This window comes from Osmerus mordax, chromosome 4 (genome assembly GCF_038355195.1).
Source record: "Osmerus mordax isolate fOsmMor3 chromosome 4, fOsmMor3.pri, whole genome shotgun sequence".
NCBI lineage: Eukaryota > Metazoa > Chordata > Actinopteri > Osmeriformes > Osmeridae > Osmerus > Osmerus mordax.
Window position 1 is genome coordinate 226,882 of NC_090053.1, and position 21,406 is coordinate 248,287.

The 21,406-nt window shown below is 49.8% G+C and overlaps 1 protein-coding gene across 1 annotated transcript in view; it reads left to right on the top strand.

Annotated features, from left to right (window-relative positions):
• The window catches only part of LOC136941589 (membrane-associated guanylate kinase, WW and PDZ domain-containing protein 2-like), a 48,572-nt gene that overhangs the window by 5,235 nt on the left and 21,931 nt on the right, over positions 1–21,406 (top strand). Inside the window, exons 2-9 of the mRNA XM_067234127.1 lie at positions 5,790–5,906; positions 12,000–12,119; positions 13,474–13,725; positions 14,247–14,466; positions 14,871–14,950; positions 20,331–20,388; positions 20,573–20,691; positions 21,044–21,226. Of these exons, the coding sequence (XP_067090228.1) occupies positions 5,790–5,906; positions 12,000–12,119; positions 13,474–13,725; positions 14,247–14,466; positions 14,871–14,950; positions 20,331–20,388; positions 20,573–20,691; positions 21,044–21,226 (1,149 nt within the window). The remainder of the gene's footprint in view (positions 1–5,789; positions 5,907–11,999; positions 12,120–13,473; positions 13,726–14,246; positions 14,467–14,870; positions 14,951–20,330; positions 20,389–20,572; positions 20,692–21,043; positions 21,227–21,406) is intronic.

Consider the following 21,406-nt stretch of genomic DNA (forward strand, 5'->3'; position numbering starts at 1 on the left):
AGGCAGGAGGCACCAGGCAGGAGGCACCAGGCAGGAGGCAGCAGGCAGGAGGCAGCAGGCAGGAGGCACCAGGCAGGAGGCACCAGGCAGGAGGCACCAGGCAGGAGGCAGCAGGCAGGAGGCACCAGGCAGGAGGCACCAGGCAGGAGGCACCAGGCAGGAGGCAGCAGGCAGGAGGCAGCAGGCAGGAGGCAGCAGGCAGGAGGCACCAGGCAGGAGGCACCAGGCAGGAGGCACCAGGCAGGAGGCACCAGGCAGGAGGCACCAGGCAGGGTGCTGGGTTGGGATGTGCAGATTGTGTGTCGTTCCACTGTTGGGGTGTGTGTGTGTGAAGTTCTAGATTTAGGGTGTGTGAGTGTCTATGGGTAGGGTATGTGTGAGTGACGGTCTAGGATGTGTTTGGTTCTAGGCTTATGGTGTGTGTGTTACAGTGAGAACCTGTGCCCAGGAGGGAATGGGGTTAGGGTTAGATGTCCATCGGTGACCAGGAAGTTATCTAGATCTTCAGATGCAGGATCATAGTATATTGTCCTCCACAACAGACTTAACACTGTGGCAGAATGCTACAGCAGTCTGATGAGTCAGGCCTCCCAGGAACACAAGCTCCACCTTGTAGTAATGGATCACCGGGATGATACGACTGTGATGCTGTGTTTGGGGTCAAATAAGTGGGGTGGTATGACTGTTGGATGCTTCGTGTAGTGGCAGATACAGAACACATCACGTGACAGTGATGCTGCTATTAAAAGCTAGCTTCATCTGGCTGAGATAAAACACCATATTCTGATGTTTATTCATGAGACAAAAAGAGAGGAGAAAAGAAAGGGATGGGATTGAGAATATACTGTGTGTGTTAACCCTCGTGCTGCCTTCGGGTCACATGACCCAAAGGTTCATAACGAAACATCGTTGTGTTTACCCAATTTTACCCAATACAAAAACAAATAAAAATAATTTTATTTTAACCATTCCAATGTGGGGGGTCTGACACAGCCCAACAGTTACATTTACATTTAGTCATTTAGCAGACGCTCTTATCCAGAGCGACTTACAGTAAGTACAGGGACATTCCCCCCGAGGCAAGTAGGGTGAAGTGCCTTGCCCAAGGACACAACCTCATTTTGGCACGAGCGGGAATCGAACCAACAACGTTCTGATTAATAGCCCAACTCCCTAACCACTCAGCCATCTGACCCCCCCTGTATGAGGTAAATTTTACGCAATACGACGGTGGGTCACAATGACTGATGGGTCAGAATGACCCGAAGATAACACAAGGCTTAAATACAGAGAATGTGTATGTGTGTCGTCATGGCACCCTGACCCAGACCCCCGTGCCTGTGTTTGTGTGTTGGTGTGTGTGTGTTGGTGTGTGTGTGTCGGTGTGTGTGTGTCTGTGTGTCTGTGTGTTGGTGTGTGCAGGCACTGTCATATATTTACTGCAAAAGCAAGAATGGTTCACTATGTGTCTGTAGACCATCTCCAAGTGTGTGTATGTGTGTGATTGAGAGCTTCTTCTGTCACACTGGCACGCTCACCCTTCAAGACTCGGAGAGGGGCTGGGGGGGGGGGGAACTGTGCCTTCATCTTCAACCCTGGAGGGAGTACCTGACATCGCTCATATTTCTAGCTGGGGATCGTCACTGTGTGTCTGTCTAAGACAATTTTTTGTTTCAAATCATGTTGCTAATCTGAGGATTACTTCTTTACCACATTTACATTTATGCATTTAGCAGATGCTTTTATCCAAAGCGACTTCCAAGAGAGAGCTTTACAAAAGAGCATAGGTCACTGATCATAACAACGAGAAGCCCCAAACATTGCGCGCAGCCAAAACATGAAGCATACATTGTGGAAAACCAAATACGTGCCAAAGGGAAGAACCATAAGAGCATGCAGTTAAACAAGTTACAATTGAACAACATGAAACTCCCCACAAGAGTGCAAGAGTGTACCTGTAGAAAAAACAATCAACAGTAAAAATATTTCACAGTGAGTACAAGAATTTGAAACCGTTACAACTAACCAACAAGAGCAACAAGTCTCTCAATACGAGTCATTGTGATCCTGGAGGAAACTAACATCAGGTCCAGCCAAGCATTCCTAAGTGCCGTTGTACTCCCGGAACAAGTGCGTCTTGAGCCTTTTCTTGAAGGTGGGGAGACAGATGCCAAAAAGACAGACCTCCTTCAAACCTACGTGGAGTTCAGAACTCCACTTTTCCACTGAGAACAGCAAGATCAATATCATGCCTTCTGTAAGCTCTGTCGCATTGATATAGATGTGAGTAGTAGGGGGAAAAGGGCTTTAGAGCGGCATGCCGCTACAGAACTGCACAAGGATAATGCTAGGCTTGCCGGGCACTTAGGGTGACCAGAAGCATGTCCCTGAAAAGTATTGAATTTGTATTCAAATTACAAATGTTGACTTACTAAAATGACTAATGTTATTGTGTTAATTTCATACTAATGCCCCCCCCCCCCTCCCCTCCCCCGGGTAAACAACTTTTTGGGATTGTCCTCCTTTTTGACCCTTTGTCCTCCTCTTCAGGGTCATGCTTCTGGTCACCCTAATCAGGAGTAAAGTGATGTTTATTTACAGAGATGATAAATGTACTACACTGTTTGGAGCTTAGACCCCACCGGCGCCTGCCCAGCATCAGAGGAGGACTCCCCCATGGAGTCCGGACACTGGCGTCAGCCGACCACCCAGCCAGAGGAGTCGAGGAACAACGAACAAACGCACCGGGTGGCGACGGGGAGGTGAACGGTCGCGCATGGACAAACTAAACGGGGAGAAACGTATTTAAAGGCACAGCATCATTGTGATGGGCTGGCAGCTACAAGGTGGATTTGACACCGCTAATTGACAGAAGAGAGCGGCTAATTGATACTGAACCCAGATGACAGCCCGGCATAGGAAAGAGGAAAGGAGAGAGCGTTCATAGAGGGTGGAGTGAGTAGTGAAACATTATCGTATATGCCCGAGTGCAGGGATAGGTCTGTCCTGCGCCAAGCTTCATTAAGACTACATTCACACTTGGTTTTCTCTCACCCTTTACCAGCTGTTTCCACCCAGTATTGACCATTGATTATTTGACTGAACTCCTACCTGTGTTAACCCTTTCCAACCCCCGTGGATGTGACACACTGACCTTTTAGACACATTTCTCCTTTTCATCTACTCTTTCTTGGTCGCTGTAACTTTATTGACGTCTTACTCCCTCTCTTTCACCATTTCAGGCACCAAGAGGCTCTGCTCCTTATCGCTTTCACTGCCTCTGTCTCTCCTCCTCCTTGCCTTCCTAGCTTCTCTCTGCCTTTTCTTTGCCAGACAGTGTTAACAATGAGGTCATTTCCTGAACTGGAGGGCATAATCAGGAAAATAGTTATGTTGGAAGGGGTGGGGCGGGGGTGGTCGGAGGGCGGGGGTGGTCGGAGGGCGGGGGTGGTCGGAGGGCGGGGGTGGTCGGAGGGCGGGGGTGGTCGGAGGGCGGGGGTGAGGGCAAACCAGGAAATAGTGCTGGAGGGAGAGAGAGAAGAAATGGAGAGAGAACAAACAATATGCAGGATATTTTTTTTGTTAGAGAATGGAAAAGTAGAAAGAGAAAAGCAAACAATATGCATGAAGTTTCCTCTGCAGTGTGACCCCTGAAGGCAGCGTGTGTGTGTCTGTGTGTATTTGTGTATTGTGTGACCTTTGAAGGCAGTGTAGGCTGGCTGTGTTCAGCTTCTATTGATCTGACTCTCTGGATCTCACTCTGTTTACTTTCCATGACAACCACTTCATCCTGCACCTTCCAGCCTTAGCCCCCAGTCTCAGGTCCTGGGTACAATCCCTGCTTTGGTTGGTGTTTTGGTGGGTTATCTCCTGGGCCTTTTTGTGTGGAATGTGCATATTCTCCACGTGCTTACATGAGTTTCCTCCAGAAAAGAATTCCCATAAAAACACACAGATCCCCCTCCTGCTCCCTGCATGTGTGTATGCGTCAGGCCGCTCCCTGCATGTGTGTATGCGTCAGGCCGCTCCCTGCATGTGTGTATGCGTCAGGCCGCTCCCTGCATGTGTGTATGCGTCAGGCCGCTCCCTGCATGTGTGTATGCGTCAGGCCGCTCCCTGCATGTGTGTATGCGTCAGGCCGCTCCCTGCATGTGTGTATGCGTCAGGCCGCTCCCTGCATGTGTGTATGCGTCAGGCCGCTCCCTGCATGTGTGTATGCAACAGGCCGCTCCCTGCATGTGTGTATGCGTCAGGCCGCTCCCTGCATGTGTGTATGCGTCAGGCTGCTCCCTGCATGTCTGTATGCAACAGGCTTGAGAGACCAATAAACCTTTCTTCTATCCTTTACCATAGTACCTTTGAGCTGCAATTCTTGTATGAAAAGTGCTATATAAATAAAGTCTTACTTACTTACTTACCTGTTTAGTACCATTATGTCACCTGCTTGTGGCCTGTTTGGAGCCATGTATCTATGCATGTGTGTTCCAAACCTGCACCGTATGACCTGCAGCTGCATGGTACATGTGTGTGTGTTTGCTGTAAGGCCTGTGCTGAGATGTGTATCATAGCATCAGTTTGGAGAGAGTTGGGGTCTCTTAAGAGCATCTGGACCTACACACACACACTGACACACACACACTCACACAGACACTCACACAGACACTCACACACACACCCACATGCAGACACAAACACACCCACACTCTGCTGCTTGCTGACACACAAACACAGCTGCACACACACAACACTGACCCAAAGCCACACTCCTGCGCAGTCTTACCATCGGATGACAGGGGGCGCTGCAGGATTGTGGAATCATCCTGACCAATCAGCAGCCAGCTATGTAGAAGCCCGGCTTCCTACTGGCAGATCCCTTTTTTCCTCTGTTGTCTCCCGACATCGTCGTCTCTCCATTTCTCCATCTCTCTTTCTCTCTCCCTTCCCCCGTCTCCATCTCCCTTCCTGGGATGTGATTAGCTGCAGAGGGGGTCTGTGTGCTAGGAACATTGGTTGTGTAGCATGGCAGGGGGACGTAGAGGCTGGCCGAGCCCGGTGAGCGTGCACCGTGGCTGGGCACGGGAATAGAGGACGCCTGGGAGGGCAGGCTCGCTGTGGAGGTTTACCTGGAGAACGGACCTGATCATCCTTCTGCCCTGGCCTCTCTGGGCTGCAGCTGAGGAGCTCCCTGCACCACACCGCCTGGTCTGTGTCTTTGTGTCTGTTTCACGTCTGTCCCTGCGTGTGGCAAAATGCAAGGTGTATACTGTGAGATTAAGATTGTGTAATTTAGGTTTCATAAGATGTATTTGTGCTGGTTGTTCTCTGCTCTGCTTGGCGGTGGTCAAGGTGGTCAAGATTTTTGACATAAATTCTGATTCCAGGGGACAGGCAGCCAGCAGTAGTGTTGTTGTGACTGTCTGCAAAGTAGGTGTACGTGTTCATGTGTGTGTAGCATATCCTCCTGAACAGTAAACATCATTTTCATGTATGCATGAGTGAGGGGACATGTTTGTCATTTGTAAATGGAAGTAGGTCAGAGTGTGCCACAATCTGTGTGTGTGTCCTCTTTGGAATAGAAGCGCTTAGTGTCTCTGATCAGGGTTACGGTAACCCGTTAACCCTGACCCTGTGATCAGGGATCCATTTAAGTACCACTTCCTTCCTCCTTTTTCATTCATTAATAAATTCCTAGTTCCTTCATTGCTGTAAAGAGCAGAGGAGGTTGATAAAAGGTGTAGTGAGTGTATGGGTGGTGTTTATTCTAACCCTCCATCTCCTCCACTGTGTAGGGGGTGTGGTTGACAAGGACCTACGCCACTACCTCAACCTGCGCTTCTCCAAGGGCTCCCTTGACCACGACCATCAGCAGATCATCAGGGACAACCTCTACCTCCGCACTGTGCCCTGTGAGTCTCTCTCTCACACACACACTCACACACACACACAATATATCCTCTCTTATCCTCTCCTCTTTACAGTATGTTAGCATTATGTGCACGCTTACAGACGCACACATACACACCTCCACTGCAGACGCACACATACACACCTCCACTGCAGACGCACACATACACACCTCCACTGCAGGCGCACACATACACACCTCCACTGCAGGCGCACACATACACACCTCCACTGCAGACGCACACATACACACCTCCACTGCAGGCGCACACATACACACCTCCACTGCAGACGCACACATACACACCTCCACTGCAGACGCACACATACACACCTCCACTGCAGACGCACACATACACACCTCCACTGCAGACGCACACATACACACCTCCACTGCAGACGCACACATACACACCTCCACTGCAGGCACACACAGCCTCGCTTCTTCACCTTCTCCTCCATTCTACTATCTCTGTCTTCTTATAGGCTCTTCTCATCCCTCTCTTCCACCTTCCCGACCCTCCTCCCCTCTCCTCCTTCCCTCCTCCCCTCCCCCCCTCCCCTCCTTCCCTACCCCCCTCTCCTCCTCCCCTCTCCTCCTTCCCTACCCTCCTCCGCTACCCTCCTTCCCTCCTCCCCTCTCCTCGTTCCCTACCCTCCTACCCTCCTCCCCTACCCTCCTTCCCTACCCTCCTACCCTCCTTCCCTTCCCTCCTTCCATACCCTCCTCCCCTACCCTCCTCCCCTACCCTCCTTCCCTACCCTCCTTCCCTACCCTCCTCCCCTACCCTCCTTTCCTACCCTTCTCCCCTACCCTCCTTCCCTACCCTCCTTCCCTCCTTCCCTACCCTCCTCCCCTTCCCTCCTCCCCTTCCCTCCTTCCCTAGCCCCCTACCCTCCTTCCCTACCCTCCTCGCCTTCCCTCCTTCCATGCACTCATCATTCCCTCCTTCCCTCCTTCCCTACCCTCCTTCCCTACCCTCCTTCCCTACCCTCCTCCCCTTCCCTCCTACCCTCCTTCCCTACCCTCCTCCCCTTCCCTCCTCCCTTACCCTCCTTCCCTACCCTCCTCCCCTTCCTCCCTACCCATCTCCCCTTCCCTCCTACCCTCCTTCCCTACCCTCCTTCCCTCCTTCCCTACCCTCCTCCCCTTCCCTCCTTCCCTACCCCCCTACCCTCCTTCCCTCCTTCCTACCCCCCTACCCTCCTTCCCTAACCTCCTTTCCTCCTTCCCTCCTCCCCTTCCCTCCTTCCGTACCCTCATCTTTCTCTACCTACTCTGGCTGACGTAGATACCTCCTCCACTCTTTCTTTCATTCAAGCTTTATGTCTCCCTCTCTCTTCCATCCTTCACAATCGCTCTTCATGTGTCTCTCTCTTACTCTCACTCTCATTCTCTCTCTCTTTCTCCCTCTCTCTTTCTCTCCCTCTCTCTTTCTCCATCTCTCTTTCTCTACCTCTCTTGCTCTCTCTTTCTTTGTCTCTCTCTTTCTCCCTCTCTCTTATCTTTACCCCTCTCTCTTTTCTCTCTCTCACACTCCTTCACTCAGTTGGTCGCCAGGCTCTTAGCCTGAGGTTTCCACGGCAACCACCTTCTCGTCTCCAGGCCTGCGTTGCCGTAACGCCCTGCCCCCTCCTGCAAACAGCACACACACACACACACATCCACAAACTCACACGCAGGATGAAGACATGCTCGCAAAACACACTCTCTACACATGCTCTTAAGACAGACAGCTAGGACATCTGTGTGGGGCAGGATGCTGTTATGAGAGGAAGTGTGGGGAGGTGAGGAAACACTTTGGTCTGTCATGTCATTATGACATTAGTGACTGACAAACTGTACCTTAGTGATGCTTGCTTGTGTGTGTTTCTGTGTACAGTTTCATGAGGAAGGCTGTGTGTGCATGTGGTCGTGTTCAGGAAGGCCCTGTCATTTCTGTGACTGACATTGCAATGATGTTGTCCCCTGCAGTGTTCAGTGCGCACACACACACACATACACACACATACATACACACACATACATACACACACACACACAGACTTACATTTAGTCATTTAGCAGACGCTCTTATCCAGAGCGGACCCTGGACCTCAGCAGGGCTTGTGTTGTGTGTGGTAGCCTGGATTGTTGCACTATGAGTCCCTGCTCTCCAGCCCAGCCGTCAAGGTGTGCGTCAGTTCCCTTGTGTGTGTGTGCGTTTCCTGACAGGCAGACGCCACTCTGCATCAGGACGTGCTGACAGTCTGAAGGGCACTGGGAAGAGAGATTGGTGTGTGTGAGTGGGAAGGGGAAAGGGGAAAGGGGGTTCTGTGTCCAGAGGCGTCACTCTGCTGATGGGTGGGTGAGGGCGGGGGGAGAAGGGAGGCAGGTTCTATGCCTCCATATCTTTCACCCCTGCCACTCATCCAGATTGGTTTATTCTTAACAGGTACACACAAACTCACACACACCAGTGTTCAAAGACACCAATCACAATGTGATTCTGTGGGGGAACTGAATCACATAAAAGGATTTGTGTTTTTTCTCAAAAAATGTATCTGCAAGTGCATTTTCATGATCAAAATGGAAAATATTGAACATGATTAATGACTAATGAGTTTTTGGAGCGCTTTTTGTGCTAAGCTTTGGCCAGGTTTCAGGGTCCCTCCCCACACTTACTGAGGTTCCAGATCAAGCCTTTTATTAGCATTTATCTCTGTGTCCGTTTACTGTCTACCTATCTCTAGCTCTCATGCATTCAATGTAGTCTGTTGAATGCAGATCATTTAGACTGTAGACTAGACAATTGAGTGTGAATCGTCCGATGTCTTCGTCTTGCTCGGATGACTGCTGTCATTTCACCAGGAGGCATATAAGGGAACCCGCGTGCATCCAGGTTTACACCTGCTTTTAAGAGGCCCAGAATTTTAACCGCAAAATAGAGGCGCACTTTCACGGGCGGTTTTTGTACCGCAGAATACATAATTAGGCGCACTTGACGCATCCCCTCCCATCTCTTTATGGGAAACTCCCACTTTCCCCTTGACCCTCCCGTGAATGCATATGCATGACACGGAAAAGCGCAATTTGCCATTTTCAGTTCCCGCGACAGGCAGTCTGCGCTTTTACCTCAGTGCCGCATGTTTGTACATACCTCGCCATGCTTTTATGCGCAAAACAAGTACGCCTGAAGTTGGCGCAAAAGTAGTTAGTTAGCGTTAGTACATGAGGCCCTGTGTGTCTTGATGCCGACTGGTCTGCTATGTGCTGAATGTGACAGAATGCAATATTTTCTTCTTTGAGCTCATCTTAAGGTGTTGCCATGGCAAGGCGGCAGTGCTGGAAGCTGGTGTTGTTGTGGCAGTAGACAGTGGGGTTTGAAGGCTGTTATTGTTATTGTTGTCTGATATTTGCAGTGTAAATAAGGTTGTTAGAACTGCTTTGTCACTGACCACATTCGAGAGAGGGAGAGAAGGAGGGAGGGAGGGAGAGAAGGAGGGAGGGAGGGAGGGAGAGAGGGAGAGAGGGAGAGAGGGAGAGAGGGAGGGATAGAAGTTGGACTGAGTGAGACCTGAGAGAAGGTTAACAGTGAAAGACAGGAGCAGAATGAAAGAATGCAGAGAGAGATTGGAAAAGAAATGAGAGAGAAGGGTGAGAGGAGTGAGACCGATAGAAGAGAGGGGGCAGGAAAATGACAGAGGGATAGGACAGAAGGAGAGATAGGAGATACGAGTGGGACAAAAGAAACGTGGAGAACAGATAAAGGACAAGGTGAGGAGAGAAGGGGAAACAAGGTGCAGTGGGCAAAGCAAATGATGAAGAAAGACATGGAGGGGAAGAATAATATAAAACTAATAAAGAAGAGAGTGAAAAGGAGACAGAGAAGATAGAGAAATATGGGGATACAGCCTGATAGAAAGAGACAGTATGACTGTTGGGAGACGGGGATATGGAGGACAAGATGAAGAGATGAGAGAGAGGAGGGGACATCAACATAAGACGAAGGAAGGAAGGAGAGAGGGATTGAGGTGGAGAGTGGAAGGAGAGAGGGATTGAGGTGGAGAGAGGGATTGAGGTGGAAAGAGGGATTGAGGTGGAGAGAGGAAGGAGAGAGGGATTGAGGTGGAGAGTGGAAGGAGAGAGGGATTGAGGTGGAGAGTGGAAGGAGAGAGGGATTGAGGTGGAAAGAGGGATTGAGGTGGAGAGAGGGATGGAGATGGTCTCATTGATATTCTCTGTGCTCTTCTCCTCTCTCTTATCGCAATAACGCTGGGCTCGCTCAGCAGGGAAAAGCACCCTGGGAAAAGGGTCTAGGTTTTGATGTGGTGAATGTCTGGTGTGTATGTGTGTGTGAGAGGTATGGTGTGTGTTGGTTTGTGTGTGTGTGTGTGTGTGTATGCATCCTTGTGAGGATGAGACAGTGTCTCGCTCAGTGTTATTTTCAACAGCAAAATGATCTTCTATTGTGTCTTGTGTGACAAGACATGTATAGTCTGGTGTTGAGTGTAAATCTGTCCTGCATGGTATCTGATCTCTACCTGGGCCTCCAATCCAAACACAGGCTGGAATCCAGGGCTTCTTTTCCCCTAATTTAGGGACCCCAGAACCTCTAATCTTCACTCTAACACACAGACACGCGCGCACACACACACACACACACATACAGACACACGCACACACACACACACACACACACACACATACAGACACACGCACACACACACACACATACAGACAGACACACGCACACACACATACCAAGCAGAGACTATCTGGTAGTCCATCTTTCTTCTGGGTTCTCCCAAACACTCCCTCTTCCTCATCCTCTCTTCTTCTTTATCTGAGTAGGTACTGGACCCCCCCTCCCCCCTCATCCGTTCTATTTTTAGCTCTGCTTCCCCCTCTTCATAAGGCCTACTAATCATACTGACTCACAAGAACACACAGACTGTGTGCATATGGAAAATACATAGACACGTCGGTGCACACATACGTGAAAGAGCCGACACTTATCTTCATCAAGACATCAAGCTGCATCTCTGTTCTGTCTTCCTCCCTTTTTGCCTCCCCAACTCTCCCCCGTCCCCTCTTCTTTCCCCTCCCCCCTAGCTGCATGATTCAGAGGGGGGAGGGGTGGGGGTGGGGGGTGTCATATCTGGATGTGAGTCACAGCACGGCTCTTTCACTATTTCCATTATTTTCCGGCTCCAAATGGGCTTTCCTTTCCTTTCTCTGGTTCTACAGAAATCCAGGTCTGAACATCCACGCTCACACGCTCACACACACACACACAATCACCATTACAGTTATTACACTTTAGGTCCTCATGACTAGATTGAGGGAGAGTTTGCAAGTCCAGACTCCTCTCTCTTCTCTAGATCCTCACAATCAGAGCCAGTAGACCTGTCCATGTACCAGCAGACAGAGGGAGGAGAGAGAGAAAGACACATATAGAACCATGTATACTGAGAGAGAGAAAGGAGGGAGAGAGAGGGATTTCTAAAGATAGAGAGTGAGAGAATGACTCTCTCAAGGACTGCTAGCCGATCAATATCTCAGACCCGGCTAGCCGATCTCTCTACCCAGAGGTCATCACCGTGACAACAGCTCTCGTCCACTGTGGCGTGGATCAGGAATAACCTCCTCTCCATGTGTTGGATAAACACATTGATCTAGCGGTGGAAGGAGCTCTGTCTGACACACACACACACAGAAATGCTCACACGCACACTGCACACACACACAGAAATTCACACATTTGCATTCACACACATACAAATACACACACACTCACACACGGATCTGCTGGTGCAGTAGGGAATCCTGCTGCGTTGTGATTGGCTCACAGGTTAGATTAGTGTTGGCACAGTGGGAGCACTGGCTCTCTTAGAGAACCAGAACCACACACACACACACACAGACTTACGCCTGAGCAATTCCAATGTACAAATCAATTACAATGTACCTGTATCTGTAAATAAACTTGAGACAGTGAGCGGGTTGTTAGTTGCTACACAGTATCATATGATAGAATAATTGGAAAAACATGCTAACAGATGATACTGCTCCCTCCTCTCCTTGATCTTGCCTCTCCTCTCCTCTCCCCCAGGTACGACCAGACAGCCTAAGGAAGGCGAGGTTCGAGGGGTAGACTACAACTTTGTGAGTGTGGAGCGCTTTATGGAACTGGAGCAGAGTGGAGCACTATTAGAGAGTGGAACATATGAAGGTAAGAAACAAAATCAGACAAGAGGGATAGTAAAGTGCCAAGATGTTCGTTAGTGTGTTTGTGTGTTCACACGTATAAGTCAGGGTGTGTATTTTCTGTGTGTGTATGTGTGTTTACAGTATGTGTGCATGCCGGGTTTCGCGCAGAAAATCTGGTAGGGGTTTGTATTAGTTAAGGTGGTAGGGTGGGGTTTGTATTAGTTAAGGTGGTAGGGTGGGGTTTGTATTAGTTAAGGTGGTAGGGTGGTGTTTGTATTAGTTAAGGTGGTAGGGTGGTGTTTGTATTAGTTAAGGTGGTAGGGTGGGGTTTGTATTAGTTAAGGTGGTAGGGTGGTGTTTGTATTAGTTAAGGTGGTAGGGTGGGGTTTGTATTAGTTAAGGTGGTAGGGTGGTGTTTGTATTAGTTAAGGTGGTAGGGTGGTGTTTGTATTAGTTAAGGTGGTAGGGTGGGGTTTGTATTAGTTAAGGTGGTAGGGTGGTGTTTGTATTAGTTAAGGTGGTAGGGTGGTGTTTGTATTAGTTAAGGTGCTAGGGTGGGGTGTGGCGGGGGGGGGGGGGGGGGGGGGGGTATGGGGGGGCCAAAAAAAGTTTTTCCTCCAATGCGTTCTGCAGAGAAGGGAGACTGGCGTTGGTCACGGTTTGGAATGGAAGGGAGAATTTTTTTTTTATATACGACGTAGTTAAGGCTGCAGGCGTGTGTTTCTTAGGCGGCCGCCTTAACTGAAAAGTCCTGCAGGAAACCCTGTGTGCACGTGTAAAGGTAGTCCTGCAGGAAACCCTGTGTGCACGTGTAAAGGTGTTTAATCACTGTGTTTGTGATGGTGAATCATGCGATTAGGGTTAGGGTTACCACCATCCTGGTTTAGCAGCTTCAGTCGAACAGGCTCATCAAGCTCAACTTCACCTCTGTAGGAGAAGTGTTTGTGTCCAGTAGGTATACCTACACACATACAGTCCAATCTGAACATTTTGTAATAATCTGTCTGGCTGCTGGAGGTGCTGGATCAAAGGCTGGTTGAAAAGTTCAATGTGTTCTTTATTGAGGGTGTGGGAGTTGGCAATTGATACTTTTGACTAGACAATAAAGGGGTTTTATTAAGTCTCCCTGCTAACCCTTTCTCTCTCTCTCCTTCTTTCTCGCCTCCCATTCAAAGGTTTGAAATTAGATGCCTCTGCCTCAACTTTGATATTGTATCAAAACAGTGCATTTTATTTATATTATTAATAAGCCCATACTCTTATAGTAATTTCACATTTCACAAGCGAATATTATGTGCTATAAAATATGTCACTTGCATATTTAGGTGCAGAGATGTCTCTGTAAACATGTGCCCTTCCACCCCCAATCCCCCCAGATAACTTCTACGGCACGCCCAAGCCCCCAGCAGAGCCCTCCCCGGCGGCACCGCCCCTGAATGTGAGCGAGGCTCTGCTGCCCGGAGGACGGCCCAGCGCCCAGGGCAAGAGGAAGAGGAACCAGTCGGTCAGCAACATGGAGCAGAGGGCCAGCCTGGAGCCTCCACCTGAGGAGGAGGAGGAGGAGGAGGGGGGAGGGGGCGGGCGCGGAGGCCCTGTTGTCAACGGCAATGGCATGGCCATCACGCCTGGTGAGTGTGTGTGCCTGGGGGGTGACGGGGGGTTGGAAGGGCGGGGGGGGGGGGTCATTTGAGTTTCTAGAAATTCCTTTGAGCTGTGTGTGTGTGTTATCAAGAGGCTTTTTATGACCGGCTGCTTGCTGTCCTCACTCCCTGAGAATCAATACAAGATCCACATACTTCTGTCTGTGTGTGTGTGTGTGTCAGAAACACACACACCTTGAGGAAGTGCACAACTATATACAGGACACCTAATGTGGCTCTGTCCAAGGACTTACTGTGCTTAATTTATATTGAGGACACTGTATCTCACTTTTTCTCTCTTTCTGGACTTTAACCTCTCCCTCCCTTTCCATCCATCTCTCTCACTCTTCTCTAATCTTCCCCTCCCTCCATCTTTCCATCTCATTTTTCTCTCCCTTCTGCCCTGGTGACTCACTGTCTCTTCTCAATATCTCCTTTTGTCTCTTTTCCTTCACTCTCTCTCCCCCCTCTTCATCTTGCTCTCCTTCTCTCTCGATTGTTTCCCACAGAGTCTAGTGAACATGAGGACAAAAGCACAGACGCCTCAGGCGAGGTCCCTGTGGAGGCCCCACCTCTGCCTCCCTCATCCTGCGACCCCCCTACGGAGGGGGACGAGCCCCCCAAGTCCCCCCCCAAGCTACCAGAGGGGGGGGACGAGGAGGAGCTGGGAGCCCTGCCTGACAACTGGGAGATGGCCTACACTGAGAAAGGAGAAGTCTACTTCATAGAGTAAGAGAACGTGTGTGTGTGTGTGTGTGTGTGTGTGTGTGTGTGTGTGTGTGTGTGTGTGTGTGTGTGTGTGTGTGTGTGGGAGAGAGAGAGAGAGAGAGAGAGAGAGAGAGAGAGAGAGAGAGAGAGAGAGACACACACAGACGCACAGTTTTTGCCTTCTTCTGTTCTAATGAGGAGTGGATTTCTTAGGGCCCATGACAGGATTAATAGCCATTTAGTTCACCTTTAATATATTTTCCTCTGCACTCCCTCTCTTCTTTCTCTCCCCTCCATCTATCTCTTCCTCTGCTTCTCCTCCCCCATCTCGTCTCCTCCTCTCCTAATGTCCTCCTCTTCTCTTGCCTTTTGAACCCCCACACTATCTCTTCTCCTCTTCTCCTACTCTCCTCTCTCTCCTCCAGTCATAACACTAAAACCACTTCATGGTTGGATCCTCGTCTTGCTAAGAAAGCCAAGCCACCTGAGGAGTGTAAAGAGGATGGTGAGTAGTGTGTGTGTGTGTGTGTGTGGCTACAGTAGTCCCACATGTGTCTCGTAGAGGAGTGCCCTGTCCTATCTTGCTGGAATCACAGTCATCAGTCAGACAGTGTATGTGTATCCCTCTCTCTCCTCTCTGCCTCCTCTTATCCTCTCCTCTCGTCTCCCCTCCCCTCCTCTCCTCCTCCTCTCTTCCTCCCCTCTTCTCATCCTCTCCTCCTCTCCTCTTCTCCTCCTCCACTCCTCTCCTCCTCTCCTCCTCCTCTCTCCTCCTCCTCTCCTCCTCCACTCCTTCCCTCCTCTCCTCCTCCTCTCCTCCTCCCCTCTTCTCATCCTCTTCTCCTTCTCCACTCCTCTCCTCCTCCTCTCCTCCTCCCCTCTTCTCATCCTCTCCTCCTCTTCTCCTTCTCCACTCCTCTCCTCCTCCTCTCTTCTCCTCTCTCCTCCTCCTATCCTCCTCTCCTCCTCCACTCCTCTCCTCCTCTCCCCTTCTGCTTCTCTCGTCCCCGTCTTATTCGGCTCAGTAAAGGGGCTGCAGTCTGTGAGGGGAATTCTAATCCCACTGAGCTGAACACAACCCTGCCGATGCTGCTCCCTCTTCCTGCTCTCTCTCTTCTCTCTTTCTCTTTTCTTAAATGGCTGCTGGGATCTGGCAGTTTTGACTGTCCCATTAGGCTTATAGAATTTGAATTCTCCCTCTCTTTTTTGTCTTTAGAGGGGGAGAGATAGATTGGATAGTGGTAGATAAAGAAAGAAATGGAGGGGAATAAGGAGAAGGATGGATGAAGAGATTTACAATGTAAAAGAGACAGGAACACATCCATGTTTACTGTCATCAGTGATCGCTTGCTTTCTCTGTCATCAGTGATCGCTTGCTTTCTCTGTCATCAGTGATCGCTTGCTTTTTCTGTCATCAGTGATCGCTTGCTTTCTCTGTCATCAGTGATCGCTTGCTTTCTCTGTCATCAGTGATCGCTTGCTTTTTCTGTCATCAGTGATCGCTTGCTTTGTCTTTCCTCCTCAGTCACTTCTCTTTATTCTTTTCTTTTTTCAGTCTGTTTTTCACTCTCGCAAAGCGCACGAGTGTGGGAAGTGTGTATGTTTTTGTGTTCATCTGGGGAAGTGTTTGGATACATCTGTACACTTTTGTGTCTTGTAAGAAAGAGAGTATGACTGTTTCTATATGTTCTGGAGTTTAAAAGCTTGTGATCACAGAACAAGGGATGTCAGGGGAATGCTTTGTTATGTAACTGCAGAGCCTGGCGGCGCACACACTGTTTCTAGGTGGAGTGGAGTGAGGAGAGAAGGTGGGAGGAGTTGGAGGGAGAAGAGGAGGTGGGAGGAGTTGGAGGGAGGAGAGGAGGTGGGAGGAGTTGGAGGGAGAAGAGGAGGTGGGAGGAGTTGGAGGGAGGAGAGGAGGTGGGAGGAGTTGGAGGGAGAAGAGGAGGTGGGAGGAGTTGGAGGGAGGAGAGAAGGTGGGAGGAGTTGGAAGGAGAAGAGAAGGTGGGAGGAGTTGGAGGGAGAAGAGAAGGTGGGAGGAGTTGGAGGGAGAAGAGAAGGTGGGAGGAGTTGGAGGGAGGAGAGAAGGTGGGAGGAGTTGGAGGGAGGAGAGGAGGTGGGAGGAGTTGGAGGGAGAAGAGGAGGTGGGAGGAGTTGGAGGGAGAAGAGAAGGTGGGAGGAGTTGGAGGGAGGAGAGAAGGTGGGAGGAGTTGGAGGGAGGAGAGAAGGTGGGAGGAGTTGGAGGGAGAAGAGAAGGTGGGAGGAGTTGGAGGGAGGAGAGAAGGTGGGAGGAGTTGGAGGGAGGAGAGAAGGTGGGAGGAGTTGGAGGGAGAAGAGAAGGTGGGAGGAGTTGGAGGGAGGATGAGGAAGACACCTTCAATAAAATCTGTGCTCTGGAGAGAGAGCAGGGAGAGGGAGAAAGATGGAAGGCTAGACAGAGAAGGGGGATAGAGGAGCAAGAGAAAAAGGGAGAAGGGGATGGGGGGAGAGATAAGAGAGGTGGAAGGGGAAGAAAGAGGTTTAAGGAAAGAGATAAAGTGAGAGAAAATAGAAGGGGATAGAGATGGATAGGGGAGATCAAATGCCCATAGATACATATCTTAACCAACATTAGACCCTCAGAGAAGACAAGAAAGAACTCCCAGGAAGAAATGTAAGAACCCTTGGGAAGAGCGATTCAGTGAGGTGGTGGAACCAGATTGGAACCCAAAGCTCTTTGTGGTCCACCAGTAAGCATTAGAGATCAAAGTCTGTGTTGTGTCTAGGTCCACACGTCTGTGGGGATGGTGTGGGGGGGGGTGTGTGAGACCAAGGAACATGTTTGTGTGGGAGGAGGTTAAATGATTTACAGCAGAGTGAAGTGCATCATGAGTTCCACTCACGCTGTCCAATATGACCAAACCTACTGTACACACATATAGACCTGGAGGAGAGCGAAAGGGAGAGGTGCAAGGGAATGGAAAAGGGTAGAGAGGGGGTAGACAGTGAGGGGGGGAAAGAGGTGAAGGTGGAGCAAGATGTAGGAGCCTAAACCACAGCGTTTCCAATCAGCATCATATGAGGAACTACTGGCAGCTACTGGCATGAAGTTAGCCCATGATAGACAGATGGTTCATCCAATCACCTGCCAAGTAATTTTCTTAAGTGCCTGCCCTTTTCCAAACAGTTTCCATGCACAACTTCCCAGATGGTTATGTGTAACAAACCATCTGGCGAGTCAGGTTAGGGGAGTGAGGGGTTAGAGAATATGGACGGAGAGAGATGGAGGGAAGAAAGATGGAGAGTTGAAGAGGGAGAGAGTTGGGGGGGAGTGAGATGGAAAGATAAGGAGAACTGACACATCTGATCATAAATGATTGAGTTGTGGTTAGGGTTACTGTTGAGTTACATCACTAATATTCCTCACTCCTTTCTCTCTCTCTCTCTCTCTCTCTCTCTCTCTCTCTCTCTCTCTCTCTCTCTCTCTCTCAGACAGAGTGAGAGACAGAGTGAAAGACAGACAGAGAGAAAGAGAGAGAGAGAGAGAGAGAGGGGCATGGAGTGAGTCATCAAATGCAGTGGAATGAAAAACACGATTCAATATCATAGTCACACACATTAACCATACAGTATCCCTGCATACCCAAGGCCCGCATTTAGATGCACAGGATGATACCTCTGTTTGGATGAGTTTGTGTGTGTGTGTGTGTGTGTGTGTGTGTGTGTGTGTGTGTGTGTGTGTGTGTGTGTGTGTGTGTGTGTGTGTGTGTGTGTGTGTGTGTGTGTGGCGGGGACGACGACGACGACATGTTTGTGTGGGAGGGGGGAGGGGGTTAATTGATTTACTTTTACAGCAGAGTGGATTACACTCATTGACATGCATCCAATATGAATTACATCTTAAATCATACACGATATACACACACAAACCAAGCCTACTGAATACACATAGACCAAACATACTGTACAAACACAACCATAGACCACACACTCTATTTTAGAGGCATAGGAGCCCTCAGCTCAGGAGAAAACTTCCTCTGGTGGTTACCATGGAAACTGTCTCTCTTCCGTGGCGAGGGGAGGGGCAGCTGTTTAAGGTGGTGGACCAACAACAGAGGCAGGCAGAGAGAAGAGAGGCCGGCAGAGAGGAGAGAGGCAGGCAAAGATGAAGGAGAGAGGCAGGCAAGAGGAAGGAGAGAGGAGAGAGGCAGGCAGAGAGGAGAGAGGCAGGCAGAGAGGAGAGAGGCAGGCAGAGAGGAGAGAGGCAGGCAGAGAGGAGAGAGGCAGGCAGAGAGGAGAAAGGCAAGCAGAGAGGAAGGAGAGAGGCAGGCAGAGAGGAGAGAGGCAGGCAGAGAGGAAGGAGAGAGGCAGGCAGAGAGGAAGGAGAGAGGCAGGTAGAGAGGAAGGAGAGAGGCAGGCAGAGAGGAAGGAGAGAGGCAGGCAGAGAGGAAGGAGAGAGGCAGGCAGAGAGGAAGGAGAGAGGCAGGCAGAGAGGAAGGAGAGAGGCAGGCAGAGAGGAAGGAGAGAGGCAGGCAGAGAGGAAGGAGAGAGGCAGGTAGAGAGGAAGGAGAGAGGCAGGCAGAGAGGAGAGAGGCAGGAAGAGAGGAAGGAGAGAGGCAGGCAGAGACGAAGGAGAGAGGCAGGCAGAGAGGAGAGAGGCAGGCAGAGAGGAAGGAGAGAGGCAGGTAGAGAGGAAGGAGAGAGGCAGGCAGAGAGGAGAGAGAGGAAGGAGAGAGGCAGGCAGAGAGGAGAGAGGCAGGAAGAGAGGAAGGAGAGATAGCATATACAGAGGTAACCCTAACCCTTACCACTGCCTAGCATATACAGAGGTAACCCTAACCCTTACCACTGCCTAGCACATACAGAGCTAACCCTAACCACTGCATAAACCTAACCCTAGCCCTAACCCATACCACTGCCTAGCATATACAGAGAGGAAGGAGAGAGGCAGGTAGAGAGGCAGGTAGAGAGGAAGGTAGAGAGGAATGAGAGAGGCAGGGAAAGAGGCTAAATGTGTGTGAGAGGTGTGATGTGTTAGTGGTAGTGAGGCCAGCTAAAGAAGGAGAGGACATGTGATTATAGTCTTCAACCCCACTCCCCCACTCCATACACATTGACACACACACACAAAGCAGTATTTACCGATAATTACTACATTTTGGCCAACAAAAATGGCTGACAGTGAAGCCTCGTGACACCTTTATTTATACAGTTCTTTAAACAAAAGTCTGTGAACATCCTTTAAATTCTAATGTTCCATAAACAAATACTATTCTACTGATGTGTTACGGTTGTGTCTATGTTAGATTACATAGGCGAAACAACAATTTACTAAACGTAAACATAAACTTTCAATAATATTAAACACATTATAGTGTGTTATAGAGTTGACATAACGTAGTCAGGACTGAGTTTGTGTGTACATGCGGAGGAAAGGACCTGAGTAAGAGAAGTAACCTGACCCAGTTGTGTTTCTGGCAACAGCAGGATAGATAGACCAGGACATGGAGGGATGAAAGGAGGAGAGAAAGGAGGAAAGGGTGTTAACAGAACTGCCAAGGTAGGGAGGGATATGAGAGAGAGAGGAGCAGATATATGGAGAAAGAGACCAGAGGAAAGGCAGGAAGGAGCAAATGGGGGAGGAAGAGAGAAAGAGAGGTTTGATAGAGAGTGAGAGGGAGGAAGTAGGGGGGATTCTGCACCACGCCAGAATCATCAATTGATTTGATTGGCTCTGATGTTTCCTTTCAGCTGCTCAAACCATGCTGCACCTGTTCACTTCACTCTGTCCTCCATGTTCTCTCTCCTTCCTGTACCACTCTGGAACACTCCCTGTCTCTGTCACCCCTTTCCCCTGTTCTTCCTTTCCTTCCTGTGTATTTCAATCTCTCTCTTTCTCTCTCCAGAGCTCCCGTATGGCTGGGAGAAGATAGATGACCCCGTCTACGGCAGCTACTACGTCGAGTAAGTTAACGTCACCTTCCTTCCTTTTTAAACTTCCTTTAAATAAGGAACCTTAGAAGGAAGCGTCAGACAGAACATTGTCATGGTTCCATGGTGTTCTTCCCTTTCCCTTGAAGCTCTAATGGTTCTCTCTTTATGTGTTCTCTTTGAACGTTTCCATCTGCGGCTGTTCCATGTTATACAGCCACATCAACAGGAGAACCCAGTTTGAGAACCCGGTTCTAGAGGCCAAGAGGAGGATGGAACAGCAGCAGATGCAGAGTCAGGGTCTGTCTGCCTTACCACTGCCTAGCATATACAGAGGTAACCCTAACCCTAACCCTTACCACTGCCTAGCATATACAGAGGTAACCCTAACCCTTACCACTGCCTAGCATATACAGAGGTAACCCTAACCCTTACCACTGCCTAGCATATACAGAGGTAACCCTAACCCTTACCACTGCCTAGCACATACAGAGCTAACCCTAACCACTGCATAAACCTAACCCTAGCCCTAACCCATACCACTGCCTAGCATATACAGAGCTAACCCTAACCACTGCGTAACCCTAGCCCTAACCCTTACCACTGCCTAGCATATACAGAGTTGCACACAAACGCATGCACGCACATACACACATTCTAACTTGCTGCTTCAACTCCTTCTCTGCAGAGAGACCCCCCTTCACTCGGGACCCCACCCAGCTGAAAGGGAACTTCCTGTCAACGGCACTGCAGAAGAGCAACATGGGCTTCGGCTTTACCATCATTGGAGGAGACGAGCCTGATGAGTTCCTGCAGGTGAAAAGTGTGATACCAGAGGGGCCCGCTGCACAGGATGGCAAGATGGATACTGGTACTTTCTCTCTTTCTGTCTTTCTGTCTATCGTCTGGTTGTCTCTGCGCCACTGGCTCTCTCTCCCGTACTCTTCACCTACACCAACTGGATTACTCTCTTTCTCTGCCTGTTTTCTCTAGCGCTCTTTCTCTGTGCATTCTCTTTTTCCTCCCTCCTCTTTTCTCTGATATTTTCTCT